The sequence below is a fragment of the Phragmites australis genome, chromosome 7 (genome assembly GCF_958298935.1).
Source record: "Phragmites australis chromosome 7, lpPhrAust1.1, whole genome shotgun sequence".
NCBI lineage: Eukaryota > Viridiplantae > Streptophyta > Magnoliopsida > Poales > Poaceae > Phragmites > Phragmites australis.
In genome coordinates, this window is record NC_084927.1 from 1,152,402 (window position 1) to 1,169,003 (window position 16,602).

Genomic DNA, 16,602 nt, shown 5'->3' on the forward strand with positions numbered 1-16,602 from the left:
TGATCAATCTCCTGGTTGTAAGGGACTTGTGCAAATGGGTTATACGTATAGCAGCAATTGTTTAAAAAAATGTTTAGACACATGGCATGCTAAAAGTGTGACATCCCGACCCAGTTTGAAATAGGCCCAAGGTGGCCTATGTATGTGTGCATGTGAGGTTGGGAGTGTAGTCCCATTTTGCTAATGTAGAGTGAGCTATGCCAACATATAAAGCTACTAGAATCCGCACCATCAACCCTAGGTTAATCCTTCTACGCGAAGTAAGAACAAAAACGTAAATGATTTAGTGTGAGTGTGTAGTTCACCTAGTGTGTAGGTAGACCTAATTAAGCCAGCTTGGACTTTAGGATGCTAAAAGACATCCACAAAACCCCACGTTGCGAGTGGGACACCTAGTACTGTTTTAATAATTTGTTCAGGCGAAAGCTTTGTTACATATAAAATTTAACAATTTTAATTGTTTACTACTAAAAGGTGAAAAAGGATAGCTTCCGCGGTAGCTACCGATAGCTTATGTAGCTTTTGCAAGAGCTCACCGCTTAAATCACAATTAAAAACCTTACTATCTACACATGCAGACGTGAAAGTTTATAGCGATCGAAACTTAAACATTAATTTTAAGTGAATTATGACATGTATGCAAAGAATGTAGGACAAAAACGTTTGTGCAAGTTGCAGATCCAATTTGTACACATAATTTATCACAATACTCTGTACACATATATCCTTTTTACGCTAACGGATATCTGTAAAAGTCCAAGTTTTTGTGAACACTGCTACCATTTTATAGTTTTCTTATTGATTGCGATAGCTTGCTTGCCCGAGCATTGGTCGAGGCCGTATACTAACCTTCCCCTTGTACTCGATTATGATTCATGAGGTGTGCATACGAGGCGATGAACACAGGTGTATGGCCTTGAAAATGACTTTATTAATGTGTGATTTGCCACAATAATATTTGCACTTTTAGCATATTAGTTGCAAAGCTCTAATACTGGTTCGATGGAATGAACATATCATTTTGCATTCTCATAGGAGTAAGTGATTGATCTGTATTGCAGTTGCAGCGCAAAATTCGTATGGAATTGATCTATTATAGTTCATACTACCATTTGTGAAATCTTGCAAACGAGAGGTATAAAAAAATTCTTGCAAAGGAGAGGGAAACCATCAATGGGGACACTTTCGGCAAGCCTATTATGTAGTACTCACATCTTTGTGAAGCACGGACACGAGAGCTGGCTGATTCTCGTTGCATGTGTCGGAAGTTGGAACTGAACCGTCTGTCTCTCCACGCGCCTGCTGCAGGCACAACATGTTGGAACGTCACGGCCGGTACGTCAAAAAAGCCGCTATCGAAGGGCTAAGCTTAAATTTCTCTTCTTTCTATCTAGTTCATGTAGGGCGTTCGGCTAATTTGCCAGCTCACTTATGTAATAAAAATGCCACACCTACTAAGGTCTAGAGCTCACAACTTTTGGCCATCTTAGGCCCCTCCTTTCCTGCTGCAATGTCTGTAGTTCGATTGTAGTCCTAATCCCAATGACTAATGAAGACAATATGCTCCTGGTCTTAAAAAGAAAGCAGCTCCGTCACTCTTCGTCTACAATTCACGCTTCTTTCATTGCACTAAGTGCAGTTGTCCAATGCGCGCGATCGATGTGCTTGTCCGTTGCCACCATATATACTTGCTCAGGTGATCTCGATTGTAACACCCGATTTTAATAGAGCAAAATCAGATACAACGTATATATATTAGGATCAAGTTTTATATATATGTTACATCATCAATGTATCATCATAGTGTTATTATTACAATAACGTTATAACTTATTACAAAATAACCCAAGGGTCTAGAAGAAAACACAGCGGAAAAACTAAACTCCAGTGTCAGAGGGTCTTCCATCTTCCACAGGCGTCAATCGGGGGCACACTAGCCTAGAAAAGGAGTTCCGGGTCGAAATCATCTCCATCGAAGTATGTAGCTTCTTTAACGGCTTCTGAACAGCAGAAGAATGCAAGAAAGGGAGCAACGAGTGTGAGTACATAATGTACTCCACAAGTGAAGGGAAAGCATGATATGAAGCTTAAGTCAAGAAAAGGTTAGACATTGGTTTACTGCATTAAGCAACTTTGACATATAACTCTAACAACAGGCATCCTATTTACTAAATATGAAGACACAACTATATCAAAAAGAACAGCTCATCGGATTCCATCCGACTGCCAAGACTCACCAGGTAATTCCATTACCTGGCTACCCGACCAACTATACTAAAACCTTGATCCCAACTAATCAAGAAGAAGTCCAAACCGCTCTTGACTGTGAGCACAATTGATCGATCAATTTTATACTCTACAGAGTCTGCACACGTTACCCACCAGTCGTGATCAACTCTTTTGCCAGTACCCGTCAGTTGTCACACCCTGATTTTCAATTTTCTAAAAATTTTCCGAGATTAGATCATAGATTAAATAATTAGAATAGGAAAAAGTCTATTTTCTAAATTCAAATTCAAATTTGAATTAGGTTATTCTTTGTTTGAATGCATTCATGCTGATAATAGGCATTTAGGTTTCATTTTGAGTTATTAGTTTTCTTGGGATTTTATTTTGGCTCATTTGGAGTTTATTTGAATCTATTTGTGCTATATTTAATTTTCAAAATATCAAAATATTTTCATAAGCTCAAAATATTTTACTAGCTTCTAAATATTTTCAAAAGCTTGCCGAAATTTTCCTACAATTTTTAGGTTTCATTTGGTATTTTATTTGGGTTTTAATTTGCTTTCCCTCTCTTCTAAAAATTCCAAAACAAAAGTAAAAGCCCTATTCCAATCTAACCCAGCCCAGCCAGCCGGCTCGTTCTCTCTCTCCCTCCTGATCCATCCTCCTTTCTCCCCGGCCCAGCCTGCCAGCCGGCATGCTGCTCCCTCCCTCCACCGCTCTCCCCCCTGGGCCTGCTTCGGCCCAGCTCGCCCGCTTGCTCTCCTCGCCTAGGCCGCGCTCGCCGGCAGCTGTGCTAGCCCGCCAGTCGAACGCGCCCTGCACCTTTTTTGCCTTCGCCTGCACCGTCTCCGTTTCCGACTCGATCTCGCCGCCGCCGCCATGTCCGAGTTGGAAAACCGCCGCCACCCTGGAGTCCTAACCCTTCCCGAGAGCCCCTCCGCGTGCCTATATATTCTCACGCTGCCCCTCGGTTTTTCCCATCACCTCAAGTCGCCGAATCTCGATCGCAACCGCCGAAACCTAGCGCCGCCGCCGCCATAGCCGTCGCCTCGGCCGAGCTCGTCACCGCATCGCTCTAGCACCGCTTTGCGCCATCTGAGCCGCCCAAGAGGTCCGCTGCCACCCATCGAAGCTCTTTCTGCCTTCGATTTGGTTCCCCAGCAGTCGGAGCTACCCCGCTGATGAGATCCCGTGCGCCACCACCTCCTTCTCCGTCGCCCATACCCCTTCAGTAGCCAACCACAAGCCAAAACATGTCACCCACTTAATCCAGTTAGCCTCCTCGCCACGTCATCTTGCCACCTCAGCCGGCCACATCAGCAAATTTGTTGATTTGTCATCCCAGTCAGCTAGCCACATCATCAAAGTCAACCCAGTCAGCAATTCCATCTTTTCCAGTACGAAAATAATTTTAGGAAATTGGTAATTTTGCACTTAAGCCCCTGCAACTTCAAAGTATCATATCTTCTTAGTTTTAGCTCCGATTTGAGTTATTCTTGCGCTCAAATTTTTCTAAAAACATGCTCTATCCAACCATGCTAGTTTTAGATAGCAGTCCTCACATCTTTACAGTAGTTTTCTCTCATTAACATCTATATCCCTACAACATGAGGATATTATTTTGATTAGTTTATATTTGTGACAATGGCATATAATTCCTGATCAGCTTTACATGCCATTACATTACAAATATGAATTGATAATTAAAATAGTATATTAATTTGTAGGTCACCCATGTTAATGCTTCAATCAATCTTTTATATCATTTCATGTGAAGCTTTAGTTCCTATCACCTAATCTTTCCTCGAAAGAACTCCGGTCAATTTCGTTCTCTTTGCCTAGCTCAACCAAGATTCCAGTCTATCATTCTGTTTCTCTTGTATTTGCAATTTAGAGTTTATCTAGTGTTAGTTTGATGTTGTTTTGTTTGTCGATAGAATTCGCGATTAGTTGATAACGTTTCGGATCTGTTCGAGGGATTTCAAGACCAAGTTTTCGACAACACTGAGCAACATTGGATAAAATGCAAGTGTACTTCTTGATCATATTGCTCCTATGTTTTGAACTGTTTTGTTTATAAAATTGCATGCATTGTCAATTTGATGGGTAGTCACCTATGTTAGGATTTACCGAGATATTCTCTTATCATCCCTTGAAGCCTAAGTGAGTTATGGCTAGGTGTCTATCATGGGTAGAAGTGCTTAGCTAAGCTATCGGAAAGGTTGGAAAGTGTCTTATACCGGATTAATGAACATGTGCAACAACGATGGTTAATTTGTTAGTGGGATAGCAACATGGAATCTTAGGCCTTGAGAAAAGTTGGTTTTGTTTGGGATGGTGATCATGGTTATATTGTTAGTCTAATATTTGCTCAAGTGATCTAATTAAGGAACGGTTCATGGAGCGACAACCCAAGAAGTAACATACCAACCATGAGGCTGATATGGGTAAGGCGTGACATACTAGTTAGAGTTTTATCCAGTGCGTGTCAGATCAGCACAAAAGGGGGCTTCTGGGTTGGAAACGCTGCGGCCTTTCTGTAATCCCTGGCGGTGAAACCTAGTGGGCAGGTGCATGCTGGATTAGGCTCTGGTTAGTGAAAAATATCATACAGTTATTTCTTAGCGGCACACTACTAACGTGTGTTAAGTGTTACACGAACACGGCAATATGAAATTCACTGACTCATGGGGAAAGCTGGCAACTACTGCAGTATGAATACATTAAACACAAATATAACCTGTGGCAAATTAAATTTAGAAATTAATTTCCTCCTAAATTGAATAAAATCTACAACTCCTATTTAATTTTAGCGAAAAATTTTAAATTATTACAAAAATTAAAAATTTATGTTGTTACATCGATCCAGGAGATCTAGCCGACCGATTCACCAAGAAGTTTTGTTTTTCTCTTCTGCTGCGCTCCTCTTCCTCATGCTTCGCCAATTGGTTCCAACACTGGCACGCATTCCCAGTCCACAGGCACCTGATCCCCAAGTCCACACCCCTCCTGTTTGGCAACAGCTACCGCGACCTCGTCGGCGGGCTGGCCAACCTGCCGGACCTGCCCCTTGGTGGGGACCAGCTGTGCTGCAGGCCATCTGCACGCTCTCCAACCTGCCGGATGACGTCGAGGCACTGAAGCGGACTCTGGCGACGTTGATGTGAAGCCCCTGCGGCTGCGGCCGGTTAGGGAGGCCGTGCCGAAGGGGTGGTATAGCGACGAGGCTCGCGTGGCTCCGAGCACCTGCCGTACATCGAGCACTGGGACACCATGCGCTACGAGCTCATCCGCTCGCACCCGACCGGCGTGTGGAGCGGGCCCTTCACCAAGCTGCTGAGGGAGAGCACCAACATCCACAGCAAGGAGGAGGCGGTCATCGTGGTCAATGTGCTGGTGAATCGCAGCTTCGGGGACCTGGTGATGGCTCAGTCTCGTAGTGCCTGAGATAGATATTCTGATCATTCCTGAGAATAATAAGCTACAGCCATGTTGGATTAGCTAACACTACCATAGAAAAGATCATTCACGTCTCCTCTTAATATATCACTGCTGATTCGTAAGCTTCAACCGTATATAAAAAGTCGAGCTAACGAGAACTGGTAGTAATAGTGATTAACACTGCAAGTTAGTAATACGAACCGGTAGTGATGTATCACGACCGGTTTTTGTTATTAATCGGCAGTGATATTTAAATTATTATTGCCGGTTGCATCTAAGAACTGATAGTGATACATCACTGCCTGTTCGTATTACTAACTGGTAGTAATATTAGCTCATCAAAAGACGTGCAAATAATAACCAGTAGTGATAATGGCTATTACTGCCGGTTGTGTTTACGAACTAGTAGTGATACTAAAAATCCATATGTCTTCGTGCGCGCAACTGCCAGGCTTCATGCGCCAAGCTGCTCGATCATCTCCCCAGCAACTTTAAATGTTTCCTCAGTCTCGCTCGCTCTATCACTCTTACTCGCTCCCTCTCTCTCGCGTGCTCTCGCTGTCAGCTCTCTCTCTCTCACTTTCTCTCTCTCTATCTCCCGCGCGATCCACATGGATCTGCTGTCACCTCCACCACCTTCTCCGAGGACGTCTCCCACACCCTCGTCCTCGTCCGGAGAGAGGAGGCCCTACCGGACAAGGCGCCCCCCTCCGATTCTGGTATTTCATCGGGATCCCCCTCGTCGGACAACGATGTGTGGGACGTGCTCATCAACGAGCCACTGAGGGCCAAGAAAGTCTGGACGAACTCGTCGAAGGAGGATGAGGATGCCGATGACGACAACAGCGACAACAACAGCTACGAGGACGACAATGAGATCGCGGACTTCCGTTCATGGGTCTAGTTTCAACTCGACCACGACTATATCTAGGTTAGTCAATGCGTGTTAGGATTTTTGCGCTGCTGTCTGTATGACGACAACTTTTTTTGTAATTAGTATAAAATATATTAATATGATCATTAATAATGCTAATCTCATTTAAATTAATGCATGAATGTTTTTTTCTAGATTGAGTATCACTGTCGGTTCATAGCTGGAACCAGCAGTGACAAGTTTACAAATCGAGCGGAATGAGATCAAGAACCGGCAGTGATTGTGCATATCACTGCCGGTTCGTAATCTATCACTGTCGGTTCTGGAACCAGCAGTGATGTCAATTTTGAATGGGCAATGATGACTTTTTATGTAGTAGTATAAATTGTGGTTGTTGAGTTCATATGGGGTGGTTCCGTTCGATATTTTTTTTCCTGTTTGTCTGCTGCAATGATCAGTCTCTAGCTTCCTGCTTGATTTAGTATGTTTCAGTCTGAAATCTGAAGTCCTGCTGCTAGGACTTCTTTAGCAAACAGGCAATGCATCTGCTATGCTGATACACATGCATTCCACCTTTCACAGCGTGTTACTGCTGTCTGTAGTGATGTAGTCTATAGTCCGTCAGGAACAACCTATCAGGAATGTGGGTGCCTTTCTTGACGATGGAGCCGTTACGGATTACTACCACAGGCCGGCACAGATATGTACTGACCAGCAGGTAACTTTTACAGTACACCTAAATAAGTGTATGTCGTTTATTTTTTTCATCCGGTGGTTTAGATTAGTTCAATGATACTTTATCGCTCATCAGTATTATAGGTATCATTAAAGAGTATCATGGGTATCATAAGGGTAGGATTGAAAAAAAAACCATGATAAACTTGTAAATTATATATTTAATTAGAGAAGATCAAAATGTTAGTTTATTCTTCGGATAAACTTTCACTTATTCTGTTCATTTCATTTATTAGAGTTTTCAGCTTCCGTCGGTCGGTCGATGATGGGTGGCGAAGGTCCGAAGTCCGGTCAGTCAATGACGTAATTACCCCTAAGGGTATCAAGATAATTACAATAATACCTACTAAAATAAACGGTTGAATCATAACAATGATACTCTCTATCATCTAGTATCATGGTGTACTGTAAAGATTCTCTGTATATATCCTTCGATCACATTTCACTCATTCTGCAGGTCCATTGATCAACTGGAGAAGTTGCAGAATCACCGGTCAGTAATATAGTCTGTGCATGTATATGTTTCTTGTAATATATGTCAACCTTTTCCACGGTCTCTAACAGTCGATACAGAGAGTAGATCCACTGCTCGCAATCCAATTATGCAAGGCTGATGACCTGATAAGCATGGCCTACACCAGTGCGCCAAATGAAATTAAATTACCCGAGTCCATAAGTAGGAGTACAATTATTCTTCTTCATTACATACTACTTGGTTTATATACACTATTATATGCATTGGAAATATATTATACAGAAAACTACTCATTTTTCGATAATAAAAGTTTTATTTACTCTTATCGTTACATCAAGATGATAAAACTGCATAAGAGTTCACTCTTGGCAACTCTTGGCATCTGCATAAACAGCATGCACACAGCCCAAAAAACAAAAAACCAGAGAACAAAAGAGGTCCAGAAAACGAAGAGAACTCTTTGAAACAAGAGGGAGTGAAAAGAGGAAGCAGCAAAGCACTCATGAGATGCATGTTCTTTTTATTTTCATGTGTGCAGAACACCATGGACGACACACGCGTCAGCGTCCTCCCGATAGGCTTGAAATTGTGCCGAAGCTCGTCGGATATGACATAACTGACGGGCTGAAGCCTATGTCTTGCATCAAGGAGGGCATACTGCCACTCAGACCCATTGGCGCCAACTCTGGCAATGGCGTGTCCCCGTCCAGGTACTGCATAGCTTGCCGCATGCTTGGCCTTCCATTTGGAACTGGATGCAGGCACAGAAGCGCAAGGTTGAATACCAGGCATGCCTCGTTGACATTACAGTGTCCTTGGAGTCTTGTGTCCAAGGCTTCCATAAGAGATCCATTGTGCCAATGCTCAAGTACAAAGTCGACCAATCTGAACCCCTGCCCTGTCGAGGTTTCCTTAAAAGGTCTGCGCCCACAAGAAACCTCCAGAAGGAACATGCCGAATGCAAACACATCTGTAAGAGGGGATGCCTTGCCAGTGCGCACCATCTCAGGGGCTATGTAACCGATAGTGCCCACCACACGTGTGGTTTGTGGGCCACTACCGTGGTCATATAGCCTTGCAAGCCCAAAGTCACCTAGCCGCCCATTCATATTGATATCGAGGAGGATGTTGCTTGCCTTGATGTCTCGATGTATGACAACTTTCTCCCATTTCTCATGAAGGTAGAGCAAGCCACGGGCTATATCCCTAATGATCTGAAACCTTTGGGCCCAATCCAATGTGGACTTCTCCCCATCGTGGTACAAATACTTATCAAGACTACCATTTGGCATATAGTCATACACCAAAATGAGTTCATGTTTTCTCCGACAGTAACCAAGTAACGGTACAAGGTTACGGTGTCGCAACCGACCAATGCTCACAACCTCAGTGATGAATTCCTTCATCCCCTGCCTTGAATCATGGGACACCACTTTCACCGCAACTTCCAATTTAGACCCAGGAAGCACTCCTTTGTACACCTTCCCAAATCCTCCTACACCAAGTAGGTGCTTGTTCCTAAATCCTTCTGTTGCTTGGTACAAATCCTTGTACTTGTATCGGTGTGGCCCGAACTCGACCTCCCAATCCTCTCGCAGTTCAGCATACCTTCTTCGTCTTAGCACAAGTAGAATGATGATGGTGCCCATAGTGATGATGAACACTGCAGTGGAAATTGGAGTGATGATCACTAAGATCCTGGAGCTAGGCTTTGGGCCAACACGAGGTAACTTTGGGAGTTTAGCAATGTCGATATCTGGAGCAAGGCTATTCAAGCTGAAGCTCCACCCAAGAAGAAAATACCGTGTGCTGACTGGGCCAGTTGCTGATGAGAAGCCGATGTATGCTGGGTCGATGAGAACTGCAGAAAGGTTATAGGTGAGTGAAAGTAGTGGCCTGGCAGGTTTGGCTGCTCGGAGGGGAGCCATGGTCACGTTGATTTGTGTGTCCCCTCCATCGTAGCTGACCCACACTCGCATCGCCTCACCACTATTAAGGCTTAAGTTTTTGAAGGCGCCACTACTGTCTTCATAGAATCCAGCGGAGTGGGACTGTTTGGAGTGTAGGCTGTTTATGTCAATACCAACATGGTTGTCATTGATGTCTTGGAGCTCGGTGTTTTGGAATGTATCAAGCTCAACTGCAAAGATGTGGTTGCTCTTGTTGCCATCATTTTGATCATTCAGGAGGCCCAAGAACTGGCTTGCAAACGCGTTGGAGAAATTATTGCTTCTAGAGACAAAAAAAGCCATTCCATCGACACTTACATCGGGGTTGATAGACTGGATTCCGAACACAAAGGAGACCGAGAATGATTCCACCGTGCCGTCAGGCCTCCTGCGGAAGTGCAGGGGAGTCGGGTTGATTGCATGGCCAATGAGGTTGGCCGTGCCATTGGTTAGCACAAGGAGTCCCTCTGGTGTGACCGTGGCAGTGCCATCAAGGGTGAGGTTAGCACCAGTGAAGCCGGAGTAGGCAAATCTATCGTCACCGGTAGCAAAAGTTGCGAGATTGCCAAGGGAAAGGAGGCAAAGAAGGAAAAACTCCATTGGCATAACTATTGAAGGCTAGCTGAGGTTAAAGCAAGCTAAGGGAAAAGAGAAGATTATATAGAAGGATGGACTTATATATTCTCATTGTTAGGCACAACCGTGACTGGTAAGTACTAGATTAATATGCAAGAACAAATTAAGTGCTTCTAATAGTGGGTTGTGCAGGGTGCCTTGCCATCATTGGGATCAATTAGTTGGTATAGTATATTCTGCAGCAGTGGCAACATGCTATTGGAAACGCACTGCTTTATGCCACGTAACCTCCGATGGAAGAACCTCCTGGAGTATTAAGTTTTCAACATGCGTCGAAATTAATAGGTTTTTTGTCCTGATTTCCTCAAGAATCTCCTTCAGTTAATTTGTTGTCCTAATTCCTTTCGAAAAAGTTGTAGTATTATGAATGGAGAGTTTAATGTTAGTGAAGTCACATGACATATTTCTGATTTGGTAGATGGCCCTATGCTGTAATTTCTTTACTCTTATTAACGTGACAGTTTAAATCTCTTCGGAGCGAATTGAAAGTGGCAGCCACTATCAATATGGGCACCATTTTTTTTCTTGCTTGCACTCAAGGGAGTATTATACAAGTTACTAGACAAACAAAGCATATCTTTCATTATATTTGTGCAGTGTCTAGAGGATCGACTGAGGATTTGTCAAAGACTTGATGTTGATCTTCGCTTTAGATCACTTCTGGTCTAGTTTCTCCTGTTTTTTCTTTCATGATTAGAACTCTGGAACATTGCCATTGTGGTGCGGTCACGGCCAACGATTACGTGGTTACTCTAACCACCAAAACAAGGGAAAACCGGAAAAATGTCACTGCACCAAAAAAAAAAGAGTCACTGTTCATGTGTCACTGACACAGTGGCATTTTCACTGTGCAGTGGCATTTTTCCAAGTCTCCCCCGAAACAATGACGTTATAGACACTCTGCAGAAACCAGACCACATGTTTCTCTCTGACTTGACTAGGATTTTGTTTTTCTTGAACATGGAAAGTGAGTTTTTTTTTCTTGCATGCACTCAAGGGAGTATTATATAAGTTACTAGACAAACAAAGCATATCTTTCATTATATTTGTGCAGTGTCTAGAGGATCGAATGAGGATTTGTCAAAGACTTGATGTTGATCTTCGCTTTAGATCACTTCTGGTCTAGTTTCTCCTTCTGTTTCTTTCGTGATTAGAACTCTGGAACATTGCCATTGTCGTGCAGTCACGGCCAACGATTACGTGGTTACTCTAACCACCAAAACAAGGGAAAATTGGAAAAATGTCACTGCACAAAAAAAACGTCACTGTTCATGTGTCACTGACACAGTGGCATTTTCACTGTGCAGTGGCATTTTTCCAAGTCTCCCCCGAAACAATGACGTTATAGACACTCTGCAGAAACCAGACCACATGTTTCTCTCTGCCTTGACTAGTATTTTGTTTTTCTTGAACATGGAAAGTGAGTTTTTTTTTCTTGCATGCACTCAAGGGAGTATTATATAAGTTACTAGACAAACAAAGCATATCTTTCATGATATTTGTGCAGTGTCTAGAGGATCGAATGAGGACTTGTCAAATACTTGATGTAAATCTTCGCTTTAGATCACTTCTGGTCTAGTTTCTCCCGCTGTTTCTTTCATGATTAGAACTCTGGAACATTGCCATTGCCATGCGGTCACGGCCAACGATTATGTGGTTACTCTAACCACCAAAACAATGGCGTTATACACACTCTGCAAAAACCAGACCACATGTTTCTCTCTGCCTTGACTAGTATTTTGTTTTTCTTGAACATGGAAAGTGAGTTTTTTTGTCAGAGAAATCACAGGACATATTTCTGATTTGTCAGAGGACTCAATAGTTTCTTAAAATTAATTTCAGAAGTACCACTGGTTGCATCTTTGTGTTAAAGCTAGTACTAGAAGAACACATTAGCCCATCTATTGTGAGGCTCGGCATTTAAGGCATAAATTAAACTATACCAAATCTTACTTGTGTGTTATATATGTATAGTAGAATTTTAATGCAACTTACGACAGTGGGTAATATCTATGTCCATTTGGCAGTGACACACGCTGACACGAGACCCCAGCCGGCCACTGATTTGGATGCAAGGGATAATTTCCTGCCCCTTCAAGTTGTCTACATGTAATTATTAAATATATATAGACAATTATAATCCGGATCCGCCATAATCAATGATGTTGTAAATATTTTTATTTTACTATCATTAACATGGTAATTTATATCTCTATGGAGCAACTGTGGAAGCCTCGATCAATATGTGTGGCATTTTTTCGTTCTTTAGCAAACGGAGTATTTATATAAGTTACCAGATAAACAAAGCATATCTTTCATTAATTGTCTAGAGGATCGAACAAGGACTTGTCAAGGACTTGATGTAGATCTTTACTTGTAGATAACTTCCGGTCTAGTTTCTCCTGCTGTTTCTTTCTTGATTAGAATTCGGGAACATTGCCATTGCCATGCGGTCAAGCCAATTTATTATTGTGTTATTCTAACCATCAAAACGATGACACACGGGAACATAGACACTCTGGAAAAACTAGCTATTTGTTGCGAAAATGACATGGCATATCAACATCAAAAGAGGACTCCAGAAAACCAGGTAATACACTGGGTAGCTAACAAGCTGACTTGGTCTAGCTGCCCAAATTATAAACTCCAGTATCTTGAGTTGAATGTAAGCTTCGGCACTCTCCTGAGATCCACCAGCACGCTTGCATATTAGCTTTTCATATTGTCAACAAAACATGTTCGACATGAAGCCCATGTCCTTGGTTCTACGACTTATGATCCTCTTCTTTAGCCTTAAACTAGCAGCCATTACCACTGGCAGTGACCATTTTGTCTTCTCTGGCTTCTCCAACTCCGACATCAATCTTGATGGAGCGGCCACTGTGTTGCCAAATGGTCTACTCTACTTGACCAATGGCACTGCCATGATCAGGGGGCATGCGTTCTACCCGACTCCATTGCGTTTCCGTGAGTTCTCCAACAGCACCGTCCATTCCTTCTCTGTCTCATTTGTGTTCGGCATCCTCCCACCCTATCCCAGTCATGGCATCGCCTTTTTTGTTGCACCAAGCAAGAATTTCTCGTCCGCAGTAGCCGTACAATACATGGGTCTCCTCAACAAACAGAGCAATGGCAACGTAACCAACCACATCTTTGCGGTTGAGCTTGATCCTGTCCAAAACAGCGAGTTCCATGACATCAATGACAACCATGTCGGCATTGACATCAACAGTCTTCAATCGATGCAATCCTACTCTGCTGGATTCTATGATGGTAAAAATGGCAATTTCGAGAACCTGAGCCTCATCAGTGGTGCGGCGATGCAAGTCTGGGTGGACTACAACGCGAAGACATCAGAAATTAACGTGACCATGGCTCCATTGCATGTGGAGAAACCAGTGAGGCCACTACTCTCAGCCACCTACAACCTTTCAACATTGATCACAGAGCTGGCATACGTCGGCTTCTCATCTTCTACAGGCAAAATCAAATCACAAAACTATGTGCTTGGATGGAGTTTTGGCATGAATTCTCCTGCTCCAGCTATCGACGTCACCAAGCTGCCGAGGTTGCCTCATGTTAGCACAAAGGATCGATCAAAGATTCTGGAGATCAGTGTACCAATGGCAATAGCGATGGTTCTCATTGCAACTGGTACTACTATTTTCTTACTTGTTCAAAGGCATTTGAGATATGCTGAGTTACGAGAAGATTGGGAGTTCGAGTATGGACCACACCGGTTCTTGTATAAAGATTTATTTGATGCCACACAAGGATTCAGGGACAAGCACCTGGTAGGAAGTGGAGGATTTGGGACGGTGTACAAAGGAGTGCTTCGTGTATCTAAATTAGAGATAGCTGTGAAGAGGGTGTTGCACAGCTCGCAGCAAGGCATGAAGGAGTTCATCATGGAAATTGTTAGCCTGGGTCGCCTCCAACACCGCAATCTTGTGCAGTTACTTGGTTATTGTCGACGAAAAGGTGAACTCTTTTTAGTATATGATTACATGCCAAATGGAAGCCTAGACAAATACTTATATAGTCAAGAGAACAATCTTTATCTTGGTTGGGCTCAAAGGTTTCATATCATCAAAGGCATTGCATCTGCATTGTTGTATCTCCATGAGGAGTGGGAGAAAGTTGTCATTCATCGAGACATCAAGCCAAGCAATGTGCTACTCGACAATGAGATGAATGCACGTCTTGGTGACTTTGGCCTAGCAAGATTGCATGACCATAACATTGAACCACAAAGCACACAGGTTGTTGGTACCATAGGATACCTAGCTCCAGAGCTGGCATCCATTAGCAAGGCAACTCCTCATACTGATGTCTTTTCTTTTGGCATATTCATTCTTGAAGTCACATGTGGAAAAAAACCTATAATAGAAAGCAATCAAGAAAACCAACTCATGCTGGTGGACTGGGTGCTCGAGCATTGGCACAAAGGGTCACTCACTGATACAGTGGATACTAGGCTCGAAGGTAACTATGATGTTGCAGAGGTCTGCTTAGCTTTAAAACTTGGACTATTGTGCTCACACCCATCTATAGATGCAAGACCCAGTATGTGGCAAGTCAGGCAATACCTCGATGGCGATACGACAATACCAGAACTAATGCCACCACACCTGAGCTTCCAGATGTTAGCATTGATGCAAAACTATGGATTTGATTCATACATCATGTCATATCCTTCATCTTCAACGACATGCCACAGCACTATTGAACAACATCAGACTACTTAGGAGGAACATCACATACATCTATTCCACTTTGGACATCTTCTTATCCAAAGTACTACTTGATCGAAATGTCATGTGTGAAATTGATCTAGCTTCCACCTTGCCTTAATAAAGATATGTACTTTGCTATGCAGGTGGTCATGTACTAGTACCACACCAAAACAATCAATTGTCAATCATTTCTTGTATCTCTATACAGGATAGTACTATAGCAATTAACTAGAAAAGTGGCGCAGCAGCAATTAACTAGAAAAGTGGAACAGCTTTGCCGCGCCTGCTGTGTTAGACCATAAAATTTTACCAAAACATTATATATTTACTAGCTCTAGAATCATAAGATATACCTGCATTCGGTGAAGTCATGCTGATGATCAGTGAGGTCATCATTAGAAGCTTTACCTAGTCGTATTTCTATTTATTTTAATTTAGAAAAAATAGCAATTTTGCATTTTAGTCCATAAACTTTTCTGTATTCATCTAAAAGCCTCTATCTTTTTACATCCTAGTCCCTAAATTTTTCCATATTTACAAGTAGGTTCCTTTATTTTTACAAAAGGCCCCTGTCCTCTCTGTTTTATTCAAAATAAGTTCTTTTCTTTTACAGATTTAACCCTAAACTTGTTTTTAGCGTAACTTTCTCATTTTAGCTCCGATTTAGACGATTTTCACGCTCCCGCTCGTAGAGACGTGTACTATATTTTAGTACATTTTTCATAGTTGTTAGCTATTGTTTGATGTACTGTTCTTAGTTAGTTGTGTTGTGTGTTTTTTGTGTGTTTCAAAAGCAGATGAGGAGCAGTTCGAGAACCTCCAGACCAAGTGTTTGAAGAGTCTGAGCAGCAAATTGGAAGAGGCAAGTGTCCTTGAATATTCTGATCCCAGTTTTTAAATGCGTTCTTCATTTCAAACATGCATGTTGTTAATACTGAATCCCATTTACTTATAGTACCATGTTCCATATTTTCCTTGTCACCTTAGTTTTAGTAGTGATTATGATGGGTAGCTTATGCTTAGATTTGCACAAGGGTATCGATGGGTTGATGGTTAAACATGACTAATGAGCTATGCAACTATGAGTTGGAAAATACTAGTAATGGTATAGCAATATGAAACCTTAGGTCTTGAGCAAAGAGGTGTTGGTGATGGTGATTATAGTTATGTGGTTAGTTTGGCATTTGCTCAAGTGACCTAAGTAAGGACCTGGTTTATGGAGCAACTGTCACGCCCCCAAATTCTTAATCATGTAATTAAGCATAATCACACTTTTTAAGCATTATGTTTAATTTTGCGTAATTATAATTCGGAATATTAATGCAATGCGTATGAAATCATTTGGATGAGAGAAAGAAATACAGGTGGGAAAAGAATTGAATTCACAGTGAAAATAGACACCTTTCACTTACATGTAGGCCCCACATGTGGCCCCACCTTCCAACCACCCCAAAGGGGCAGCTCACCTACCCTCTCTCTCTCTCTCCCACCTGCTCCCGCCCTCACTCCCGTGCTCCAACCGGCCTA

The 16,602-nt window shown here is 42.5% G+C and overlaps 2 protein-coding genes and 1 pseudogene across 2 annotated transcripts; 2 read left to right on the forward strand and 1 right to left on the reverse strand.

Annotated features, from left to right (window-relative positions):
- The first annotated feature begins 4,916 nt into the window (after positions 1 to 4,916).
- On the forward strand, positions 4,917 to 6,574 carry LOC133923746 (uncharacterized; annotated as a pseudogene).
- Positions 6,575 to 7,771: 1,197 nt separating this feature from the next.
- On the reverse strand, positions 7,772 to 10,765 carry LOC133923825 (L-type lectin-domain containing receptor kinase SIT2-like). Its single transcript, XM_062369094.1, has one exon. It carries the CDS (start codon positions 10,307 to 10,309, stop codon positions 8,315 to 8,317), a length of 1,995 nt encoding a protein of 664 aa, XP_062225078.1. The 5' UTR covers positions 10,310 to 10,765; the 3' UTR covers positions 7,772 to 8,314.
- A 2,211-nt stretch (positions 10,766 to 12,976) lies between these two features.
- Positions 12,977 to 16,596, forward strand: LOC133923826 (L-type lectin-domain containing receptor kinase SIT1-like). Its single transcript, XM_062369096.1, has 2 exons — positions 12,977 to 14,824; positions 15,873 to 16,596. Exons 1-2 carry the CDS (start codon positions 13,075 to 13,077, stop codon positions 15,971 to 15,973), a joined length of 1,851 nt encoding a protein of 616 aa, XP_062225080.1. The 5' UTR covers positions 12,977 to 13,074; the 3' UTR covers positions 15,974 to 16,596.
- The last annotated feature ends 6 nt before the right edge of the window (positions 16,597 to 16,602 follow it).